We start from the raw sequence: 23,972 nt of genomic DNA on the forward strand, positions 1-23,972 counted from the left end.
CGCACCACAATACCTTCATCCACCAACTCTCTTTCTTTTCTCTCTTTCTCTTCCTCTTTATCTCTTGACCTCCTCTCCCCTCCTCACAAGCTTCGTCTTCTTCCTCCCAACTCTGGCTCTTCTACTGGAGGAAGGCGGCCCCTTTTATCATGACCCTGATGAGCCCCAGGTGTGGCGGAAGTGTCAGGAGAGCACCTGAAATTACTCCGGGTGCCCCGGGGATTGCTTCCGGCAGCACTCTCAGGTGTGGCGGAAGTGCTGCCATCCAGGATTCCCTAACTGTCCGTGCACCCCCGGCAGTGGCCATGTCCTCCCGTAGGGGTGAAGCGTCCCTGCTCCGTTCCCGTGGCCCTCAAACAGACCCGGGCGGCTGCCCTCTCGTGGCCCAGGGGAGGTATCGTCCAACTCGGGGACATTCCAGGCGTCCCGGCTGGGCAGGGTCCCCGTTCATCTGTGACAACATTTGCTGATGTATTACTTAATAAAATAGAGGTACCCCCCCCTCTCCGCCACTGTGACTAGACTTGCCAAAGTCAAGTTGTCTGTGGTTTTTCTACAGCATTGGTTCATATTACCAACGGTGATTTAAAAGAAATTTAATATCATTCAGTACCTCACTTGATCACTAAAAATGTCCCAGACATAATTGCAAAAGTATTTAATTTGATGTAAATTAAAACAAAACTTTGCTTTATGACAAAGATACAAACTAAAGATAAACATTTATCAATTTATTTTGTAAATGTTCGGTAAGTAAGAATAGTAAAAAAATATTTCGAAAACTCTGCTGAAAAACAGTAGAGGCTGGAATACTAAACATTGGCAATTGTAAATAACAGTAAACTTCTTTGTAAGTAAGTCAAAATGTTAATCTATACGATACAAGTGGTGACTTTAAAAGGGATGTTTGGATTATTTTTTATTAGGAAAAAAACAGTAAACCAGAAAATGTAATGTTCATGTGGTTTAATAGTGATGGTGTTATAAATGTATGAAAGGAAAAAATCTCTGAGCTTATTGGAATGTCGTTTTTTGTAACAAACTGAAGTATTTCACCATCAGTACCAGTGAGACTGCTGCTTTCCTCATTTGTGAATTTAGGCGCCAACCTGGTTATAGAATTTTGAAAGCATTATTAAGACAATTGAAAATAAATTTATTCAAACATCTGTGGTGATGACACCCTGACGCACACTAGAGATCTTTTGAAAAGAAAGGAAACTTTATTTGAAGAACAGAAAGTCATTTTTTGGAGGAGAGTTTAATGCAGCAAACGTGTTAAATGTTCCAGACATTTTAAAGGGGTGGCTACTGCCTTTAGTAAAGCCTGACTGCAGTACTACTGACCTGATTTAAGTCAGTGCTTCTCAACCAACAGTTTGAGACCGACTTTTGGTTCTCTTCTTGCCGCCGGTGGGTCACAAGTTGCTTTAGTTTATAATGGTAGTAGGCTGTGCAGTAGCTTGCTGCTCCAAGGATCATCTTTGATCGAAACTATTTACTCAGTGAAGTATACTTTAAACTTTAGAACAGTGATGTTACAACCAAAAAATCTTTAGAACATTTTCTATAAAAATCTATATTCTACCAGAGTGCATTGTTATGTTTTAAAGTCATCATTGGCCAGTTAGGCTGTTGCCTTATGTACCTCCATGGTATAATGTATTTTAAGCTGACCTCCTGCCAACCTTGCATATCCAATCTTTGTTCCAAGCAGTTTTATAGTATGTACTATATAGTATACAGTGCATGTAGATTAGAGTGCTTTAATAATCAATCAATCAGCCACACGTCATGTAGTTTTGAATACGTGTTATGTTAGTCAAACACTTCAACTGTGACAATAATTTTGTTTTTTCTTCTTTTAGTTATATTTTATTACCTATTACTGTAAATATATTATTCTGAAGTATGTATTGTACATATTTTTGCTTACAGATTTTTGAATTGCTTTTCTTCATACCTCACACTGTGAATTCTTTGTAACGAATAAATTCACTGTTTTCATGGAGTTTTTGGAAGGACATTTTCTTTTTATAACAGACATCTTTCCTTTTATGCAAATGCAAGATGTATCATATGCTCATGTACACATCAATAACCATATTTATTTAATTATTGACTTGATTGTAATAAATATTTTAATAGGAAATGGGAGGATATTTCATAATAAATGGAATAGAGAAGGTAATAAGAATGTTGATTATGCCCCGAAGGAATTTTCCTATTGCATTGGCAAGACCAAAGTGGAAGAGCAGAGGTCAAGGCTACACTCAGTATGGTAAGTTATCATTCTTGTGTAATTTATATTTCTTTGACATGTTAAAGTATTTCAGTAGGTTTTTTTTTTGTTTGTTTTTATAAATTATTGTTTAGTGTGACAGCCTATTGGCCAGGGTCCTTGACTTGAAACCTGCAACTTTGCTGGTTCAGCCCATTCCCATATTTCACTCCTTGTTTGTTTTTTTAATTCCCCAGGTGTTTCAATGCGTTGTGTAAGGGATGAGCACACTGCTATTAATATGAACCTGCATTATTTGGACAATGGAACTGTAAATGTTAATTTCATTTACAACAAAGAACTTTTTTTTATTCCACTGGGTTTTGCACTCAAGGTATGGAAAAATAACACATTGTCTTTGATTTAGCAGTTTTACTATACAGTTGTAGATATTAAAGTTACTTTTTATATTTTGCTAAAAAGTGGGGGCAGTGAAATATGATAGATATTAATTACAACAACGTCTTTTTTATATATAGCTAATTTTCATACACATGATGTAGCTCAAAGTATTTTACAAGATGAAGAAAGAAAAAAGAAAAATATAAGATTAGGCAATGCTAAGTAACAAAGAATAAAGTAATGTCCGATAGCCAGGAGGACAGAAAAAACAACAACAAAAAAAAAAAATCAAGAGGCTTTAGAAATAAAACAGAATCTGCAGGGGTTCTGTGGCCATGAGGCAGCCGAGTCTCCACTGGGTAAACAACAAGAGTACATTGGAGAATTCGCACAGAACACAGAGTGTGTTCTGAATTTTTTTTGTAATTTGACACAGATCTTTGCTTACCAGAGCTTTACAGTCGGTACACAAAATCTTCAACTCCGACCCCTCAATTTATGGTACCATCGACTCCAACTCCTCTATTTGTAATTTAAGCCAATATATAGTACTGGTCAACCCGAATTTTTGATAGACATTGATACTGTCTTTATCAAGATGCCATTAAACTGATTTAAAAATTTAGCAAAGGCATTACTAGTGTGTGTAACGGCTAGTACTGCTTGAAATAACTAACTATTAATGTATTATTTGTATATGGCTGCATAGTTTTGTTTTCAGCAGCAGTCCTTTTAGTGTCATAATGGTAAACTCCCCTAGGTTGTCCTTAATTAGTCATGTGTTAATGCTAACTGGTTATTAGAGAAACCTTTTTAACTGTACTAGCAGCACTGAAACCTGTTGTCCTGTTCAGTTGTGTTACAAGGTACTAGCATTCCTAAATTTCAGTTCTGGGTTCAAAAATAACCAAAATGAAACGGCTTCCTCAGGAAACATATCAGTCTATTGGTTTTTCAAATGTGAGAAACAAATTAAAAATCAGTCATTTCAAGCAATATTTTTAAATCAATGTAATGGCATCTAGATAAAAAAGTATCATTTTTGTATCAGAAACATTAAAATTCCTGGGTGACCCCAAAGTTTTGTACAGTATAATATTTACTTTGTTGACTGAAAGCACCCAACATGCAAGATACAAAGCATTTTAGCACTGCCATTGTGAATCATCGGGCTACATTTTAACCTGTTAAACTTTGTGTTGAAAGGCTGTAGTAATCCAGTCGTGGCTTTTTATATTATTTATTAAGGAAGTTGCTAACTTTGATAAGATTAAAGAAATAATAAAATGTACAAAATTAAAAAAGTGGTTACATTTTTTATCAAAAGGCTAGAAGAAAAATAGGTAACTTGAACCAGCATATGTGAAATTGGAAATTTTAACACATTATATTACATTTAGTCGGAGTCGGTACATTTTTACCAGCTACCACAGCCTTGGTTTTTGCCAAGTATAAACTGCGGATTATCAATTTTATTATTCTTATAGGCATTCATTAAAACATGTCTTGATTATGGACTGCGTAGCAGTTATGTTCAGGGATGATAATATGTACTCTTCAAGTGATTTTTTGTTTTGTTTTTATGTAGAATCAGAACAGTTGTATTGCAGTTAATTATGATATAGATTGGCAAAAATGTCTCCTGATGATGTGTATTTAATTTTTTTCCTCTAGGCTTTAGTTGACTTTACAGATTATCAGATATACCAAGAACTAATCAAAGGAAGAGAGGACAATTCCTTCTTTAGAAACTGTGTGACTGAAATGCTGCGTATGGTGATGGAAGAAGGATGTATTACGAAGAAACAGGTTCTCAACTATCTTGGTGAGAGATTTAGAGTGAAGATGAACTTGCCAGACTGGTCCACCAATGAAGAGTGTGCAGAAATCCTTTTAGAGTGAGTATGCCTTTTTTCTTTGAATCAAAACAGATTTATAGTCTGTCTTGATTTTGTGTGATCATTTTGTTGGTTAAGTAGATTTTTCTGCACTTCTTGTACTTCCTATAATTATACATTTTTTTATTAGACAATGTTTTATGGCACCTGTAAGTTTCAGTGTTGTATTTTCATTATACAGATATTAGAATGGGCAGAAAAATCATTTTTTGTAACATAGAGGACAGTTGCTGTTTGTTATACACTACATCCGAGTGAAAGAAAACATATCTCTGATGAGATAGAAAAGGGAAAGACAATGTGACTATCTTATGACGTCAAATAAAGAAATGTAATGTAGTTCTTGGGTGTGCAACAGGCTTTTTCAGGAGTAAAAATGTGTTGGATTTTTATTACACAAAAAATGTTTTTAAACTGGTTAATTTTTTTTTTTGAAGTCATTTATTTGTTGATCTGCTGTATCTAAAACTCAGAATTCCATTCAGTTTTTACTAGGGATATTAACAATTATTAAGTTATATTCACTGTTTAAACCAAATATTGTTATGTGGTTAATTTGCCTCGTTATTTTATTGCCCAATATAGCAATACATGTTGTTCATTTAAATCAACACTTGAGGAAAATATTCTAATTAAACATGATTGTTTTGCACATGGAAACAGAAAAAGTGTTGTAAATGAAACTTGGTTTGGAAGTATTTCATGCAAAAGAGAAATAAACATCCCTGCAAACTTTGTATTACAATGTTCAAATGCAAAAGCCGCAAATCTACAACACAACTTAAACAAACAAGCGTGTCCCTTCTGAGGTTTCTACCGGTCAGTTAGCTCTTATGGTCCCTCGCAATAAGTGTAAAACTAAGGGGGACAGGGCTTTTACAGCTGCTACACCTCGTCTGTGGAACTCTTTACCTCGTTACATTAAGGTGTCACCTTCAACTGAACTGTTTAAAATGACACTGAAGATGCATTTCTGTTCTGTAGCTTTCGGTGACCTTCACTGATACTGATGGTTGCCTTACTCTTAGTCATCTTCTTTCTTTTCTTTAACTCACCACTGGCTGTATTTCATTTTATTGTACTTTATTTTATTTATGTTCATTGTATGTTTTAAAGTAAAGCACTTTGGATACAGCATTACTGATGTTGTTTTAAATGTGCTCTATAAATAAATTGACATTGAGGTTGGATTGCAGCAGTTTAACGTACAGGCAGCAAGCACTAAGATGGAAAACTAGTCTGACTGGCATTCCCTGAAAATCACACACATACACACAATGATAAAACAGGCCATCAATGCAGTTGACTGCAAAAGTCGGTAGTCTTGAACCAGGGTACAACATTCCATCTGGAGGCGCTGTCGCCAGCCATATACAGAAACGTTTTTATTGAGAAAGCTTTAAAAATTGAAAACCAGTATTTTTTTGCCAGTAATATTTGACATACTCATTATAATTAAATCCTTAAAATGAATTAAGTAATACATCAAGTACATTTTATTGAACAATACAGCATGTGTTTGAAATGATTATTTCAAGTTTGGGTTTTGAAATTGGCTGGTGTTTGATACAGGTTTTATATATATATAAAAAATGAATGAAGGGCTTTACTTTCTAAAACTTAGGTTTGTGTAATGCATTTATTTTAGCATGGATTATCAGTTTGTTCTGTTCTTTTTTTTTTTTCTTGCAGTCGGTGCGTTTGTATTCACTTAAAATTTAATTCTGAAAAATTCTATCTTCTGTGCTTAATGACACGGAAGTTGTTCACTTTTGCCAAGGAAGAATGCATGGAAGAAAACCCTGACAGTTTAATGTGTCAAGAGGTCTTAACTCCTGGACAGCTCTACCTGATGTTTTTAAAGGTAGGTTACGAGTAGCATGAGCTACACAGCTTTTGTGAGCTGTTCATGGGAGTAGTTCTCATGTGGCTTTACAATCAGCTCACCGTCTAAGGTCATTTGTGGCTTATGTACTATATGTACTATATATGTGTGTGTATGTGCGTGTGTGTGTGTGTTTATATACTGTATATATGTGTATATATATATGTATGTATATATATGTGTGTGTGTGTATATGTATATATGTATGTTTGTACTTTTGTTTTGTTATGTAAAGCTGAGACTGGACAAGTCTTGTATATGCTTTAGCAAGGAAAGAACTGAACTGCATAAAAGATTTGTTAAATAAGAAAATTACATATTTCCTTTTGAGTAAAATATCTGTTAACACTGGAGTGACATGTTCAGCTTCAGTTTTCTTGATTTTATTCCCCAAAGCACCAACCTCTGTGTGTGTGTGTGTTTTTTGAAGTGTCCACGCTTTCCCTGTGTTTGCATAACATTTTTTTGGATTCTCTGCATTTCCTCCTACATCACAAAGGAGTACAAATTAGATTATGATTGTCAGGTTGTGTGTGAATGTGCCCTTATGAAGGACTGCCCTAACCTCCAGCATGGGCACTGGTACACTGAACTGCAAGGGTTAATGTGTTTTCAATTCAAAACACAGCAATAGATTATATATTTTTTTTCTGAAATGTGAAGAAGTCGATAACCTCTGAGTTGCTATTTACTACAGAGACTATTGAAGGGGTACTAAATGGCATGGAAATTAAAGTGAGAGAGAAGTGCTGCAGAGATTAAAAAGGCTGAAATAAATAAATTACCCAGTACTGTATAATCATTATCCTAGAGTGCTTAAGGATTTTTGATGATTGCATTTAAATGTCATCTTTTAAACTTAAGGAAATTATGTTGATAAAAATGTAACCAACAGACTGTTATGTTAGCAGATGACCCACTCTAGGAGTAGTTCTGAAGTAGTGTAGTGGATAGTAGTACCTCTGGGACCTTCACATTTTGACTTTATCATATTTTGTTGAAGTTCTCTGAATAGGAATTTGTAAACTATATTGGAAAATGTCCTGTTTATGTTAAAATTGTTCTAATATAAAGTGCACTTGTTGGGGTAAAAACATCCATAACTAAGATTTCGTTAAGGTACTGGGTCATTTAATATTCCATGGTACCATTCGTAATAATCATAAACTTGTCACATATCTCTTTGGGATTAACTTTTTCTTACTTATCATTAAAGCATTGTATAAAACTATTAAAATGTGTATCCTAGTGAAATTAAACACACACTGGTCAAATGCGTTAGTGTTCATAATTTGTGTACATTTTTTTCAGGTTTGGTTCATAGCATATGTGACACATAGTATATGAAATTGTTTATTTTTATTATTTCTAGGTTTATAATATAAAATTATATTAATACAGTTTAAACATATACCTTATTTATGAAGCATAATTTAAAATTAAGAGACTCCTGAAATAGTATACTTTAATTTCCGTGCTGCTACTTGATGAAGAATCCATTTCAAGAAAATATATTTATTTTTTTTAATCTATAGGAGCGAATGGAGGCTTGGCTTGTATCTGTAAAAATTGCTATGGAGAAAAAGGTGCAGAAAACAGATGTTCCTCTAACCTCAGAAGGACTCATGAAAGTTTTTAATATGGGGATGGAGGTTACTAGAGCCTTTGAATATCTTTTAGCAACGGGAAACCTTCGATCTAAAACTGGTAAATATTGAGAGCCATGTCTGTTATAAAAAAATCATTTTAGATTAATCATTTGCCAAATACTCAGCAAGAGTTGTCAATAGAATCCGTAAAAGCAGGGTTCCTCAGAAAAATACTGTGTGTGCTGCTGTGATCTTCATTGTGTTGGGTAATGTGGCGTCACTTGCTCCAATATTAAGTTTTGTGTCACAGTCCATTAATATACTACATGTCCTAATCTTCATTTGAAAATACTGCATGAGCGCTTGTAACAATTCAATGTAGAGGAAAAAATGTAATGACTCACTTGGGTCAGTTAGGTGTGAAAATGGGTGCCATCATACAGAGTGCAGATATTTAAAATTGGAAGTGTGTTATCAGTCTGACCTGCCATTGCTTAATTTGCATACACTTGTTAACAGTTGTGTCGTTCTGATTTATACATTTCTTTGGGAGTCTCTTGTCTCTTACGCACTTGTAAATAGAACAAGAGATGCGGTTAAAGGAAAGCTTTAGTGTCTGAAACTCAGCAACACAATCTTGAGAGCAGTATTGTAATAAAAGTAATGTCTGTTGTGTAGTCTGATTACTTTTTAAAGTAACACATAACCTAATGCAATACTTACAGGATCTTATTGAAGTAAAAAACAAAAAAACATACCTATGTTATTATTCAAGCAGCACTGGGTGTAAGGCAAGGAGCACACGTACTGTGGAACCTCTGGTCACGACCTAATTTGTTCCAAAACTCTGGTCGTAACCCGATTTGGTCATGACCTTAAGTAATTTCCACCATAGAATTATATGTAAGTACAATTAATCTGATCCAGATCGTACGAACTGTATGCAAATATATTTTTTTAAAGATTTTTAAGCACAAAAATAGTTAAATATACCATAGAATGCACAGCGTAATAGTAAACTAAATGTAAAAACATTGAATAACACTTACGCGGGCAGCCCTCTGTCTCTCTCTCGCTCGCTCAATGCATAGGGAGAGACCGAACACGTGCGGAAATCATCGGCACGTACGAACCGGAAGAGAAACTGGCTTGTTTGTCACCCAAGTGTGTGGTCGTGAACAGATGCAAAAGTTTGGTGAACCTTTTGGTCGTAACCCGATTTGTATGTGGTCCGAGACGTTCGTGACCCGAGGTTCCACTGTACTAGGTAATTTGCAGGGCTCAGGTGCTCAGTCAAGCAGAAAAAAAATTACTCTGTGCATTCCGGTAACAGAAACATATAAATAAGTCATCAGTTTGACTAAACATATTTATAAAAAACTAGCTGTGTAAGCCTGTGCTGTAAAAAGCCCGGGGTCCTAGAAACTATTGAAATCGTCAGAAAAACAATTTAAATGGAGAGATGTCTGGTAATTGAAAGGAACTACTCTGGGCATCTCTCTCCTAGGAGGTTTTGTTTTGCCGACATGCTTGCATCGCTTGTGCATTAACGGCTGTTCATCTTTGTCTTTCTTTTGGGGTTTTGTTTTGCTGACGCGTTTGCCTCGCTTGTGTATTAGCGGCGGGAGGAAAATTAAAAGGGATACCGATTTGCTGATCTGTATTAGTGGCTAAGCGGTTTCGTTTTGACGACATGCTGTCGTCGCTTGTGTATTAGCAGCTAAGCGAGTTTCTGTTTCCTCAGGGGTGGACCCCTTACCCCAACTCCACCTCTCAGTTCCAGACCAGACAGACAGACAGACAGACACACTTCCACGCATAGACGTTTATATATAAGATACGAAAGTTATCACGAGTGTCAGGCTTTTCTTCAGTTTGTGCACAGTTTAATGATGTTAAGAGAGTTTTGCCAAAGGAGAACTTCATAAGATAACTTGCACATGTAAATGTGGTTCATAAATCAGGTTTCTTAATTGGTTTATTCACTATAAGAGGATTATGTATAGGTATGTGCATGTGCACTGCATTTTTCAGTTCTGTAGGGATGATTCATGACCTTGCATATAAACAATAATTCTAGAAATAGGTATTTATTTTTACTGTGAACAGCTGATTCCTTTTTGTTAATTATTTGATGTTGTGTATTTATATTTTAGGCCTGGGAATGCTGCAGGACTCTGGTCTGTGTGTAGTGGCTGACAAGCTGAACTTTATTCGATACTTATCTCACTTTCGTTGCATACATCGAGGTGCTGCTTTTGCCAAGATGAGGACCACTACAGTGCGGCGACTGCTGCCAGAGTCCTGGGGTTTTCTGTGTCCTGTTCATACACCTGATGGAGAACCTTGTGGTCTTATGAATCATATGTCTGCCACATGTGAAATTGTATCTGAATGTTTAGTTTCACCTACCATAGCTGCTCTGCTCTGCTCACTTGGTAAGTGTTAGTCTTCAGATGGCAGTTTAACTGTGTATTGCTTGCTATTGCACACTGATATTATTAAATATATCTTCAAAGTGATCTATTTACAAATAACTCCTTTTGATGTCTTCTTGCTTTTCTTTTAATCTATTGTTTCTTAAAAAAAGTAAATTACAAGTGCTTCATGCAGATAACAATTTCTAAACCACTGCTTTAGTATGATACGTTTGCAATAGGTTTATTTAATAACATTACCCTTTTAAGGAACATAACCAAAAATTGCTGCTTTATGACTTTAACATTATAAATCAAAGTCTCCATTGTTTTTATTTTCTCGGTTTTTTCCATAGTATGAGTAGGCAGACAAACTATTATCTGTAAATATTTCTGTTCTTAAGAGAAATTACTTTTGTTTTATCAGTGTAATTTTTGGATAGAAGGTAAATCTTCTGTCACCTTGAAAGATCCAAGTCTGTTGTTGGATCAGTATTTTGTGGAAACAGGGAGCAGGAGCAAGGTGCTGGAAAAATCTATACGGGTACATCCCAATTTAAATATGCTATGTTAAATTAAGTGACAATTCTAAATTGGTCCCTTTTGAGTGAGTGTGCCATGAGTTGGACTGACTCTTTATGTCCTCTGCTGCTGTTTTCGGCTGCAGCCTCAATGATCCTGAATTGGATTAAGCAGGGTCGACAATGGGTGAATTGATAGAAAAATATGTCTGCTCTGTCCAGTCTCGGCATTATGGATCCTATACTTGCCAGGCTTAGTGCAAGGCAGGAATTAACCCTAGATTGGGCACTAACCTAATTCATTTACAGTGGGTACGGAAAGTATTCAGACCCCCTTCAAATTTTCACTTTATATTGCAGCCATTTGCTAAAATCATTTAAATTAATCTTTTTCCTTATTAATGTACACACAGCACCCCATATTGACAGACAAAAAAAGAATTTTTGAAATTGTTGCAGATTTATTAAAAAATAAAAACTGAAATATCACATGGTCCTAAGTATTCAGACCCTTTGCTCAGTATTTAGTGGAAGCACACTTTTGAGCTAATACAGCCATGATGCAACAAGTTTTTCACACCTGGATTTGGGGATCCTCTGCCATTCCTCCTTGCAGATCCTCTCCAGTTCTGTCAGGTTGGATGGTAAACGTTGGTGGATAGCCATTTTAGGTCTCTCCAGAGATGCTCAATTGGGTTTAAGTCAGGGCTCTGGCTGGGCCATTCAAGAACAGTCACAGAGTTGTTGTGAAGCCACTCCTTCGTTATTTTAGCTGTGTGTTTAGGGTCATTGTCTTGTTGGAAGGTAAACCTTCGGCCCAGTCTGAGGTCCTTAGCACTCTGGAGAAGGTTTTTGTCCAGGATATCCCTGTACTTGGCCGCATTCATCTTTCCCTCGATTGCAACCAGTCGTCCTGTCCCTGCAGCTGAAAAACACCCCCACAGCATAAAGCTGCCACCGCCATGCTTCACTGTGGGGACTGTATTGGACAAGTGATGAGCAGTGCCTGGTTGTCTCCACACATACCGCTTAGAATTAAGGCCAAAAAGCTCTATCTTGGTCTCATCAGAACAGAGAATCTTATTTCTCACCATCTCAGAGTCCTTCAGGTGTCTTTTAGCAAACTCCATGCGGGCTGTCATGTGTCTTGCACTGAATAGAGGCTTCCGACAGGCCACTCTGCCATAAAGCCCTGACTGGTAGAGGGCTGCAGTGATGGTTGACTTTCTACAACTTTCTCCCATCTCCTGACTGCATCTCTGGAGCTCAGCCAAAGTGATCTTTGGGTTCTTCTTTACCTCTCTCACCAAGGCTCTTCTCCCCCGGTAGCTCAGCTTGGCCGGACGGCCAGCTCTAGGAAGGGTTCTGGTCGTCCCAAACGACCATTTAAGGATTATGGAGGCCACTGTGCTCTTGGGAACCTTAAGTGCAGCAGAAATTTTTTGTAACCTTGGCCAGATCTGTGCCTTGCCACAATTCTGTCTCAGCTCTTCAGGCAGTTCCTTTGACCTCATGATTCTCATATAGACAGGTGTGTGGCTTTCCTAATCAAGTCCAATCAGTATAATCAAACACAGCTGGACTCAAATGAAGGTGATCTCAAGGATGAGCAGAAGAAATGGAAAGCACCTGAGTTAAATATATGAGTGTCACAGCAAAGGGTCTGAATACTTGGGACCAGGTGATATTTCAGTTTTTCTTTTTTAATAAATCTGCAACAATTTCAAAAATTCTTTTTTTTGTCTGTCAATATGGGGTGCTGTGTGTACATTAATGAGGAAAAAAATTAATTTAAATGATTTTAGCAAATGGCTGCAATATAACAAAGAGTGAAAAACTGAAGGGGGCCTGAATACTTTCCGTACTGTGTATACTAGGCCTGCACTCATTTATACTAGGCCAACATAGAGCTGGTAATCAGCCTACATTTTTGGGTTATGGGGTAAAATCCACCTATGTGTAGCAAGAAGGTTATTTGTGCCAAATGTAATTTGTGAAATTTATTTCACAAAGCCATGCAATTCAGCTGAGAGAGAGAAAGAGAGACTGCCAGGGAGATTGACAAATTACAGGTGTAAGTCAGTTTAGGGAGATAAGCAGAAAACGTGAAGGACACAAGCAGTTACTTTAAAAGGTGCCGATGTCTAGTTGACCAATATAGTTTAAAAAAAAACAAAAACCCAGAGACTGTGAAGGCAAGTAACTAGTTCTTCTGGTAGTTTATTATTATTTTTAGGATTATACATTATACTCTGGGAATGAATGTTATCTTTTAAAGCAAGTTAAATGCATACATCTCTTTTAGTACCAAATTTCTGTCTTATAATTATTTTATGCCATGGGTACAAAAGGGATGGTTTTGGGTCTAGTCAGTTCTGCGTCAAGAAACACATCCTAGGGGAGAAAGAGCACCCCCCTGCTGGTTATACCGTGTAAAATCCCACACAGACATAAGCAGTACGTGCAGATTTCTCCACATTGATAAGAAATGGCATGGGCTTTCAAAACTACTTCTTAGAAACTAGTTAAGGATATGGGTAAAGCTTAAGCTTGTTGATGGTAGCTGCATGTTTCGTATTTAAAGGCAGCATCCTCTTATGGAAATTTGCATCAATTTATTTATGTTTTAGAGCAGGCGTCCTCAATCCTGGAGGGCCGCAGTGGCTGCAGGTTTTGCAGATTTTGAACCCTTATTGCTTATTTTAGTCTTAAACAGCTGTACTCTTGGTTTTTAATTACTCCTAATTAGCAATAACATGCAAATGACAGAATAGACCAGCATTTCTCCATTTAGCTTGTTACCATTTACACGTGTGTGTATTTATCATGCAGTATTGGGTTTAATTAACTACTTGGAAGGAAAGTGAAGAGAAAAAAGTGAAGGACTGGGAATTTTGCATCCATTTTAGCCTTCAAATCATTTGGATGATATCCTTAGAAAGGGGAAGAAAATCTAGGATATGAGAATGAACCGACATAGCAGAGTTAAAGCACAAACAAGCCATGAAATTAAATTATTGGTAAGAATTGCTTTCTAATTAAGCAACCAGGTTAGAATAAAAACCTCCAGCCACTGCGGCCTTCCAGGACTGTGATTGAAGACCCCTGTTTTAGAGCATTTAATTACGTATAGCTAATTCACGGTGCTGCCACAGCATCTTTGTTTGCCTGAGGCCTGGACTCAAAACTGCAAAGCAAAAGGAACAACTTCTAAATGTATATTACAAAATGATAAAAAAACCAACTCTTGTTTATATGCACAAATAGATTTACCTGTACAAGTAATAAATACTTTTCACATTTAAATGTGCATATAAATCAACTGATATTTAATTTTTTTGCAGTGTGGACAGTTTTAATGATATGAGATTTTTTGAATCCTAAATAAGGTAACATGCTTTTTTGAAGAAGGTAATATAAAATAATATCTAGAATTTAACTGGTAAAATAAGATAAATGAAAACCATCTGATTCATGATTTATATTATCTTAGCAGGAAGTGTTATGTGTAGATTTCTTACATTTGATGTTACCAAGACATATTTGTACTTACCTACAATTAATATATGCTGTTGTTTAATTTTTTTTTTCTCTTCAGTGTTTTATTTTGGGTATGGCTTCTCATACTTGCAGCTTTTTGATATTCTTATTTGCTGTACTTTGTTATGAATCTAAGTTTCCAAGTTGAACTGAACAATGTCAGTAAGTGCATGTAACTTTTCTGTTTTGACGGAAAACTTGTCACTCCAGTCTGTGTAAAGTAAGTACAGTTTGTGTAAAGTAAGTAATACACAATTACAAACAACTGAAGTGAGCATTTATAAAACAACTAAACTGGCAATGTGGCAGTAGAGGCTGCACACAGTTGGTGACTGTGACTTCATCACAATCTTGTTAAGAGGTTACTGGCTTGAACAGGTGCTGCATAAAGAACAAGAATGAGTCTTGCAAATTCAATTTCATGCTTGGATCCTAAAAACTTAGCTTAGTCTGCTCTTGTCTTATTGTTAATGGATAAAGTGTCATAAGTAGTGATTTTTCATGAGCAATTCCTATATTTAAGTAAATGTCCCCAAAACGTCACGTTTTCTTTCTTTTTTAGTCATTCTGGAGTGTGTTCAGATCATAGCGTGTGAGTTATTTAATAAATGAGGTTTGGTTAAAAAGCCAAGTTTTCCCCCTGTGTTAAAAATGAATTTTTATTAGTCCATCTTTCTGTCTACCTATTTTAAAGGTACTTTGATTTTCAAATAAGTAATGTTCATTAGTGCTTCATTTTTCAGATAGCACAAGTGTTTGAAGACCTTTTGCATTTGTATTATGTGTTTCAGGAGTTACCCCAGTAGATGCCACTCCATGTCAGCCTTACTCAGAAAGCTACCCTGTGGTTTTGGATGGAAACATGATAGGCTGGGTTGAAAGAAATTTCGCTCCTGCTGTGGCAAATGCTTTGAGAAAATTTAAGGTAACTTGAGAATTTATTAATTCTGGCAAAGCTTTCTTTATGTCAGTTGTACTAACAGTTAAAGTGCAGTGCAGTGGGTCACATGATATGTTTGACTACATTAAGTAATCAATACATTCTGAAATGCAGTCAGTGACGATATAATAATAGTAAAAGGGTTTATTGTATGTTGGTTATGGTTTTGAATCGTCATTTGCAGTAAGTGCAGTCAGTATTACCTACTAAAGCATACAGGCCACATGTCATCATGTACCATCAGGCCCTTCAGACAGAAAGTTGTAGTTCTTTATCATTTTTTGGGGACTTACAAAGTTTAATCTCACACAGTGAGTGTTTTTACAAGTGTTTTAATCATCTGCCTTTAGTTATTTGGTTAGACTGCAAAGACGTTGATAATGTTAGCAAAGACTACTGAATACGTTTTGCATTTTACCACCCACAGTATTAGCAGTATTAATAATAATGTTGTTCACTGCTTTTGTAGATTAAAACCCAAGGGTAACTTGTTATGGTCTGCATCACTGCTTAATTACTCCTCATACCCTCTAGTTTCGTAATGATTGTAAATTGTAAATATAATTAGAAAGAACTGAGTAAAAGGGGCTATCTAAGTAAAATTACAATGAACATTGCCACAGGTACTTAAGGAAAAGAAGATCCCACCAGCAACTGAAATTGTTCTTGTTCCAATGACTGGAAAAGCTAGCATTTACCCAGGACTTCTAATCTTCACTACACCCTGCAGAATGGTTCGACCAGTCCAGAATTTACTACTGGGAAAAGAAGAACTGATTGGCACTTTTGAACAGGTATAAAAAAAAAATGGAACTTAACTGGTACTTCAGTTTTTCATCAGCATACTTATGATTTAGGATCTGAAAATAATTATCCCATTAATGAAAATGAATTTGATCTTCACTTGAGACTATTCAGTTTTATTATGGTGTAGTTATCTGATCATTTTAACTCATCAACTAAGAGTTTATTTTTATGTGTATAATTATTGTATGTGTGTTTTCATTTCTTATACAAACTATTTCATCTTACAGCACAAGATAATAATTCAATAGCAAGGTTACCACATTATACTTTTTAATCTGTCTACTAGTGATGAGCAAACCCTGCAGAGTTTACTTTGCCATTAGTTTGGCAATGTCATGGAAATATTTCAATGGAAGTGAATGATAATACACGCATAATTTACACACATATATACACATATACATAATATAGAAAGCATGCAAACTTGATCAGTAGGTTTTTTCTATTTTTTTAACCAAATATTAGAATGGGTAAGGCACAACTTTGATTTTGGGAAGACCGTTGTCCTGTGAAATGGTCATTATGGCATCTTAGAAGCAGCTGCCTGCTTGGAATTCAGTGAGAAAACACGTTTAGGGAAGAGGTCAGAGTAGAACGGCTGTACTCAATCAAGCTAACTGATCGGCTAGAAATACTCAACTAACAGCTCTTTATAGCAGTGGTGTGTGTGTGTTTCTGAACGTAAGTCATGTCAGACCATTAATTATATACTTCTGTTAAAATTTAACATGTTAAGGATCACACAAGAAAATTACAAGCCATTTTAGCAATTGCATATTAAAAGTGAAAATATATCACTTTTGACCAGTGGGCAGTCAGTGTTTGTGTTGGGTATGTATTGTTCTTTATTTTGATATAATTTGTTAATTCCAAGGGAAAATTGTCAGTTGTCCTTTTAAAACATGCAAAAACTCCCCAGCACTGATACACAATTTTAACACAGACATGAGTAGTTAGTTACTCATAAACATAAATTAACTTTTATTAATTGACTTGATCAGTATGTGCATAGTTATTCATATTTATTTTTATATTAACATACTATTGGAAAACACAAATTGGTAGTTTACAGATTGTATTTTTAAGTCATGTCGTTTTTGAACCTGCTTAATCCAGACCAGGTTCATGGGGGTTATAGGGTGGTGTCTGTGTTTTTTTTTTTTTTCCTGGACCCTATCCCAGCTAGCATAGGCTTTCACGGCAAGAGCAAACCCTGGACAAGGTGCCAGGCCATTGCATGGCAAGCGCAGGCACAAACACACACTTGGGCCAGTTTAGTGTAGGCAACTCGCCTAACCTGCATATCTTTGGACAGTGGGAGGAAACCAGAGCACTTGGAGGAAGCCCACACAGACATGGGGTTAACATGCAGACTCCACACAGGGAGGACACAGGACCTGAACCCCGGTGTTCTTACTGTGAGGCAGGCATCCGTGCTTAATGCTGCGCCACCATGCTGTTTTTGTTAAGTGAAAAGTAGAAATAATAATTTGTTTCCGAGTATTTTTTGTGAAGGCAATTATTTCAGGATGAATGCCTTTAATGTTTTAAAGTAATATAGTTTTCAATTTTCAGGTAAACTAAAATGATCACAATGCAGCTGCTAGCACATATCCAATCCTAGTCTGATAGAGGCTGTAATTTGCAAGAATACTGGAGTTCATTTCTTCAATTTTCTTTTCTAGCTTTTCATTGATGTTGCAATAACGCCAGATGAAATTGTTCCTGGAGTTACATCTCATCAAGAGCTGTTCCCACACAGCATGCTTAGTGTTGTTGCCAATTTCATCCCATTCTCCGACCATAACCAGAGTCCCAGAAACATGTACCAGTGTCAGATGGGTAAATGATTTATCTTTTTGTTTCCCTTTATTAGATTTCATTCAATTATGTTTTATCTTTTTTTATGATATTAATTGTGTTGTATCGACTCAAAAAAAACCCCACAATACCATAAGCCAGGTTCTTGGAATGGCCTGGTGCTAGAAGAGTCAGCTGTGGGGAGTTTGTGTTTAATAATTTTTAATAGTTACTTTTTAAGCACTATTCTTCCTAGGGCACATGTCCTAAAATGATTATCATAATTTCTTAAATAATTTACTGACTGATCCCAGCCCCATCACCATCATTCCACAAACTCTTGAATCACTAATTGAAGTAGTATTCAACACTTATGACACTTACTACATTTTTGAGTAGCAGGAGAAAACAAGGTTCTTGTGATACTGTATGAAAATGGCATTATTGGATTTACAAATTTAGACTGTATTTTTACATTTCATTAACTAAACAATGAATTACTCTGCCTTCTCCTCCTCCCGACCACATAAAGGCTTTTATTATAATAATCAGTATCAATTAAAAAAAAAAAAAATACGATTCAGTGTTGTTTTTTGTGAATGCTAAAAATAAATGAAGAAAAAATCCATTTAGTTAAAATACTGTCTTCTCAGATTTAAAATATAGCAGAGAGCTATTTCACCTTCAATAAGAACTAATCAAATGAGAAAATAATATCCTGCAGCTGTACAGCTCTTCTTATCTGCTTTATTACATTTCCAGACAGTGAGTAATTTCAAATAACTTCTACTGTCTAAACAGAAAAGAAAAACTTGGCAGACATAGCTCCACAATACCCAACACTTTAAAGCTAACAGTTTGTACACTTGCACATTTAACTCACAGTCAGTTTTGGTTCCTGAAATTGTCACTCTTTCATAAGCAAGTACCAGTTTCCGTTTATAATAGTGATTTGTCGTAAAACATCCACTTTGAGGCCTTATTAAATGCATCAGCATGGTGACAGTGGGGGGATCAGGTTATCCTTTGTTTCTCACCGTTGATTTAATACACACTAGTGTTGGTGACAGTGGGAAAGCAAGTAATGGTCACATTCTATTATAATGTTAAATGTATGCAACAATTTAAGTAAAAACTGTTATTCTTATAAATGTCTTTATTGCAAGATTTACATTTACATGTATTTGCTTAACAGACACTTTTATCCAAAGTGACTTACAAAAGAGGTAAACACAATTGAGTAACATTAGGCTAGGGCCTGATCAAAGGTGCTCAATGGCCAAAGAATTGTTATACTTGAACTTTTGGGAGGGAGGGCTTTTGAAATTATAAGGTAATGGTGAATCTGTTTTGCAGGTGTCCGAATAATAAAAACAAGTGCAGATATGTGTAAACCTAAAAATTATTTACATGTTTAAAATAAAAAGTATTGATGTTAATTAGGATATGCTAAAGTTCCACAGTGGCAATGTTCACTGAGACAAGGTGACCAAATTACCTGTCCTGGCATACATATTGTATTAAACCGATGAATTCACAAATGAGAACATTTGTACACCCATTACAGTTAATGGATTTACCCCCCAAGCTGTACCCTGCACGTGGCTAGTACATTTCAAATGCACTTTGCATCTGATCATCACTTGAATTCCTCCCTATTAATCACGTTTTAATAATGATGGGATACTCTAATTTGCACTGTTGTGTTAGCTCAGCAGGCTATAGGGCGTCTCAAAACCAGTATGCATGCTTTACCTATAAGGTTCCCAGACAGATAAAGTATGTGGTGCATAACTTGCAACAGCACCAGCTGATGTCTTAGTGTACATTTGGAGATCACTTATTTGATGATGTAGACAGGCATGGAGGTCATCACTATATCAGTTACAGGTAGATGTTCTCTATTACCTGCTTGGCATCTCTGCCTGGCGCATCTTCACCTGCAATGACATAGTTGACGGTGGGGGGGTCCACAGTTCAGTAACATTTTACTCCTTATTCCTTATTCTGGTATATCTGTTGGTGGTGGAGCAGTTGCATGGACGTCTTTTTGCTACTCCCTGCATCTGGCTTTTGGTCAGGTGTTATCACCCCAGCTCCGGTTTTTCCTCTTGAGACACAATCAGAAGCTGCGTTTCTCGGCCTCTTCTGACAGTTTTCTTCCTGCTCTGCGTCGCGTAATTCCTGTAACCACCCCCTCCACACCCACCCCACTGCCTGTTATATACATAATGTGACCTCACACAGCCTATGCCCACTTAAGTATCACAAAAAATGGATGTGGACCATGAACAGCAGAAGTTGGAATAAAAAACATTTACAGCTTTCACAATATATTGTGTATTTGTGTTTTTATTTTTTGGAACGTTAAATATGAAAATACAGCATTTAAGGTAGAAGATTGAAATGTAAATGTGTGCGTTCATGTTTTGCATAAAGACATTGATTATTTTTTTATACTATATTCTCAGGTAAACAAACTATGGGTTTCCCTTTATATACATACCTAGACCGGTCTGACAACAAGTTATACCGTCTCCAAACACCTCAGAGTCCACTGGTGAGACCATACATGTATGATTATTACAATATGGACAACTACCCCATTGGGACAAATGCGGTGGTAGCTGTTATCTCTTACACGGGCTATGATATGGAGGATGCCATGGTAAGTGATATCTATAGTTATATCATGTATAATTAAAACGTGTTGTAATCAGCTAATAGGAAGAAGTAGAATACAAGAAGAAAGCAAATATCTTAACATAAGAAAGTACAAGATCCAGTACATTACAACAACAAGCGCAGCACTGGAAATTCTTGTAAATATAATACAAAACCCAGAGAATATCACCCATCCAGTGAATCTGGGAAGATATGCCGGGCTATGGATGGCTTGTTGAGTCACATGTATGTATGTGTGTGTAGGTATACATACTAAAATACATTGTATTTGTGTGTTCACTTTTAAAAAGAAGTGTTAAGTAGCACTTCACCATAAATTACTTTAATGTCCATGGAGGGCAGCAACCAACTGATTCCTAAAAACCTAGTTTTCAGATCATCCCTACCTTGTGCTTATTTGTAGCACTCTGTTTTCTAAAATGCAGGTTAAATGCCCAGGATAGTTATTATTGCTCTCTAGTTTACATCAGTATTGGCAGAATCAACAGCCTCTGCTATGTCCCACATTTATTACAGAGCACAGCCTCTCATTCACAATAACTCATCCCCTCATTGACTCGAGTAAAAAAAAGACATTCAGGGGACCAAAATGCACTTTCTAGATTGACTACTTCAAACATGCAAGTCAGATCTTTCATTACACGTGGTATTGTGCCATCACACCTCAGGCATTGTCTTCAGCAGTGGTTGCCAACTCCGGTCCTGGAGGACCACCATGGCTGCAGGTTTTCATTCTAACCCTTCTTTTAATTATTGACTTGTTTTTGCTGCTAATTAACTTCTTTTGAATTCATTTTAATTGACTTGTTCTTGAAGACTCAGACCCCTTAATTGTTTCTTTTTCCTTAATTAGCAGCCAAACAATAATGAGATACAAAATGAGCCAAAACAACTGGTGTCCATCATACAATATCTTAAAATAAAGAAAGATCATGGTCACAGGAATGTTGATCTGCTCAGGACCCCAAAACATTTGACCAGTGTGCTCAAATCAACAATTTCGGAAATGTCTGCTATTACACAACGAGAGCAGCAACAAGCCATGGAATTAAAGAACGGGTTTAATTAACGACAAGACTCTGCACCTCATTAAACAGCTGGTTGGAGTGAAATTAGAGTTTGACGCCCTCACTTCACATTTCATTTCTGTTTGGGTGCCATTTAAGGAAGGAAATGAAGCAATTCAGAGGAAACGAAGAAATTCAGGGGAACAAATCTTAAAAAAGCAATTCAATTAAAATGAATTCACAAGAAGTTAATTAGCAGCACAAACCGGGCACTCATTTAAAAAAAAAAAAAGGGTTCGAATGAAAACCAACAGGCAACACCTGGTCTACAAAACAAGCTTCATTTATATTACCGCTCTCTCATTTCTGTATTTTCAAAGCTTTAAAGAAGAAAGTAATACTTTGAAATTGGTCACTGTGTCCAAACTTACATAATTTGGAATTTCTTCTATCAGTTATGGCAACTAGTTAAATCTTAATTTCTCATAGCACAAATCTTATACAAATTCAGTTTCAATATTTAGACTGTAGTTTTGTAATAACTGCTAGTCCACAGTTTCAGGCCCAGGAACCATCTTGTTAACCTGTTCTTATATAATATGCTGCACAGTGTAATTGCACTCTTATGTACTGTCTGCAGATCGTGAATAAAGCATCCTGGGAGAGGGGTTTTGCTCATGGCAGTGTTTATAAGACCGAGTTGGTGGACCTTGACGAAAAGATCAGAAAGGGCGATGACTGCATGGTTTTTGGCGTTAAGCCTAATGATCCAAGAAAAACTGATAAATTGGACGATGATGGACTTCCTTACATTGGAGCTGTTATAAACTATGGCGATCCGTATTACAGCTACCTTAACCTTAATACTGGAGAGAGTTTTATTGTATACTACAAGTAAGTAAATGGATTTGATCAGTCTGAATAATGAACCAGTAACATTAATCTTTTGTAGTTTTACAGCATTCCATGTGGTTTTGTGGTATGTAAACATTTTGTCAGTGATCCAGACATACTTGTATTTTCATGATTACGATTATATACACTAATGGACAAAAGTTTTAGAACATCTCAGTTTTCCTTCAGATTTAATCAACTGAAATGCAATGAATGACCTAAAATGGTTAAAAAGTAAGCAGTAACATGCCAGAGTTTTAAATTTAAGTTTAGGTTAGCAAAAACTGAAGAAAAGGGAAATTTTAGAATATTACAAATGGGTCTTCTTTGGTGAACAAGTAATAGGTTACAACCTACAGATGTTCTGCAGCAATTAAAGTTAATTAAGCCTTGCAAACAATTTGCACAGGTGTCCCTACTTCTGTTGATTACTTAAAAACCCCTCTCGCTGTCTTACACCAGAGTTGGAACAGACTGTGTTACTACACCCTCCAAAGTGGGACAATATTACACTGTAGATAGTTGTAAATTCCAGTGATAATGACAAAAAAATGGCATGACGCAGAGCGTTATTACCTTTTGAACTGTTAGGCCTTTCATTTAGAGAAATTGCAAAAAAAAAAAATTAAAGTGCCAGTGAGTCCAGTGGTGTCCTACGCAATCCAAAGGCAATTGGGACCTGGAAGAAACTCTTGATAGGAAGAGATCTGGTAGACCCAAAGTCTCAAGCCAATCAGAAGACAAGTTTCTGAGGGTTACCACCTTGCGTGACAGGCACCTCACAGCACAACAGTTTCAAGCATATCATAACAGTGGTTGAAAAAAGCAAGTCTCGGTTTCAAAATGAAGAGGAGACTTTGTGCTGCAGGTTTGACAGGACGAGTGACATTAAGAAAGCCATTCCTTAGAGGACAAAATAGGACCTTCAAATACCAGCTGTGGACTACTGCAGACAGGAAGAGGACAGGAAAGTCGTATGGACTGATGAATCAAAATTTGAAAGCTTTGGTTCATCGTGCAGGGTGTTTGTGTGCCGTCAAGTTGGTGACAGGATGGTTCCTCAGTGTGTGACACCAACTGTCAGACACGAGTGAGTAAGTGTGAAGGTCTGGGGTTCTTTTTCTGTAGGCAGAGTTGGCAGTACCTTCCGTGGTTCATCCTACTGTAACACAATGACCCAAAACATACCTCCAGGTTATGTCAGAACTAGACATTAAACTGCGTGCAATTCCATAAAAACTGAAAACACTGAGGTGTTCTAAAACTTTAGACCAGTGGTGTATAACTGATATGCCAAAGAATTCTTCTGAGGGTGAATCAAGTATAATACAGAACTACTGCGGTGTGTTATCATCGTGTCCACTGT

The 23,972-nt window shown here is 36.4% G+C and overlaps 1 protein-coding gene across 1 annotated transcript in view; it reads left to right on the forward strand.

Annotated features, from left to right (window-relative positions):
- polr1b (RNA polymerase I subunit B) overlaps positions 1-23,972 on the forward strand; it is a 37,074-nt gene that overhangs the window by 11,362 nt on the left and 1,740 nt on the right. Inside the window, exons 4-14 of the mRNA XM_039738952.1 lie at positions 2,149-2,281; positions 2,479-2,615; positions 4,298-4,521; positions 6,214-6,385; positions 7,942-8,113; positions 10,152-10,433; positions 15,265-15,398; positions 16,037-16,207; positions 17,906-18,062; positions 20,492-20,688; positions 22,353-22,606. Of these exons, the coding sequence (XP_039594886.1) occupies positions 2,149-2,281; positions 2,479-2,615; positions 4,298-4,521; positions 6,214-6,385; positions 7,942-8,113; positions 10,152-10,433; positions 15,265-15,398; positions 16,037-16,207; positions 17,906-18,062; positions 20,492-20,688; positions 22,353-22,606 (2,033 nt within the window). The remainder of the gene's footprint in view (positions 1-2,148; positions 2,282-2,478; positions 2,616-4,297; positions 4,522-6,213; positions 6,386-7,941; positions 8,114-10,151; positions 10,434-15,264; positions 15,399-16,036; positions 16,208-17,905; positions 18,063-20,491; positions 20,689-22,352; positions 22,607-23,972) is intronic.

Source organism: Polypterus senegalus, chromosome 16, assembly GCF_016835505.1.
Source record: "Polypterus senegalus isolate Bchr_013 chromosome 16, ASM1683550v1, whole genome shotgun sequence".
Taxonomy (NCBI): domain Eukaryota; kingdom Metazoa; phylum Chordata; class Cladistia; order Polypteriformes; family Polypteridae; genus Polypterus; species Polypterus senegalus.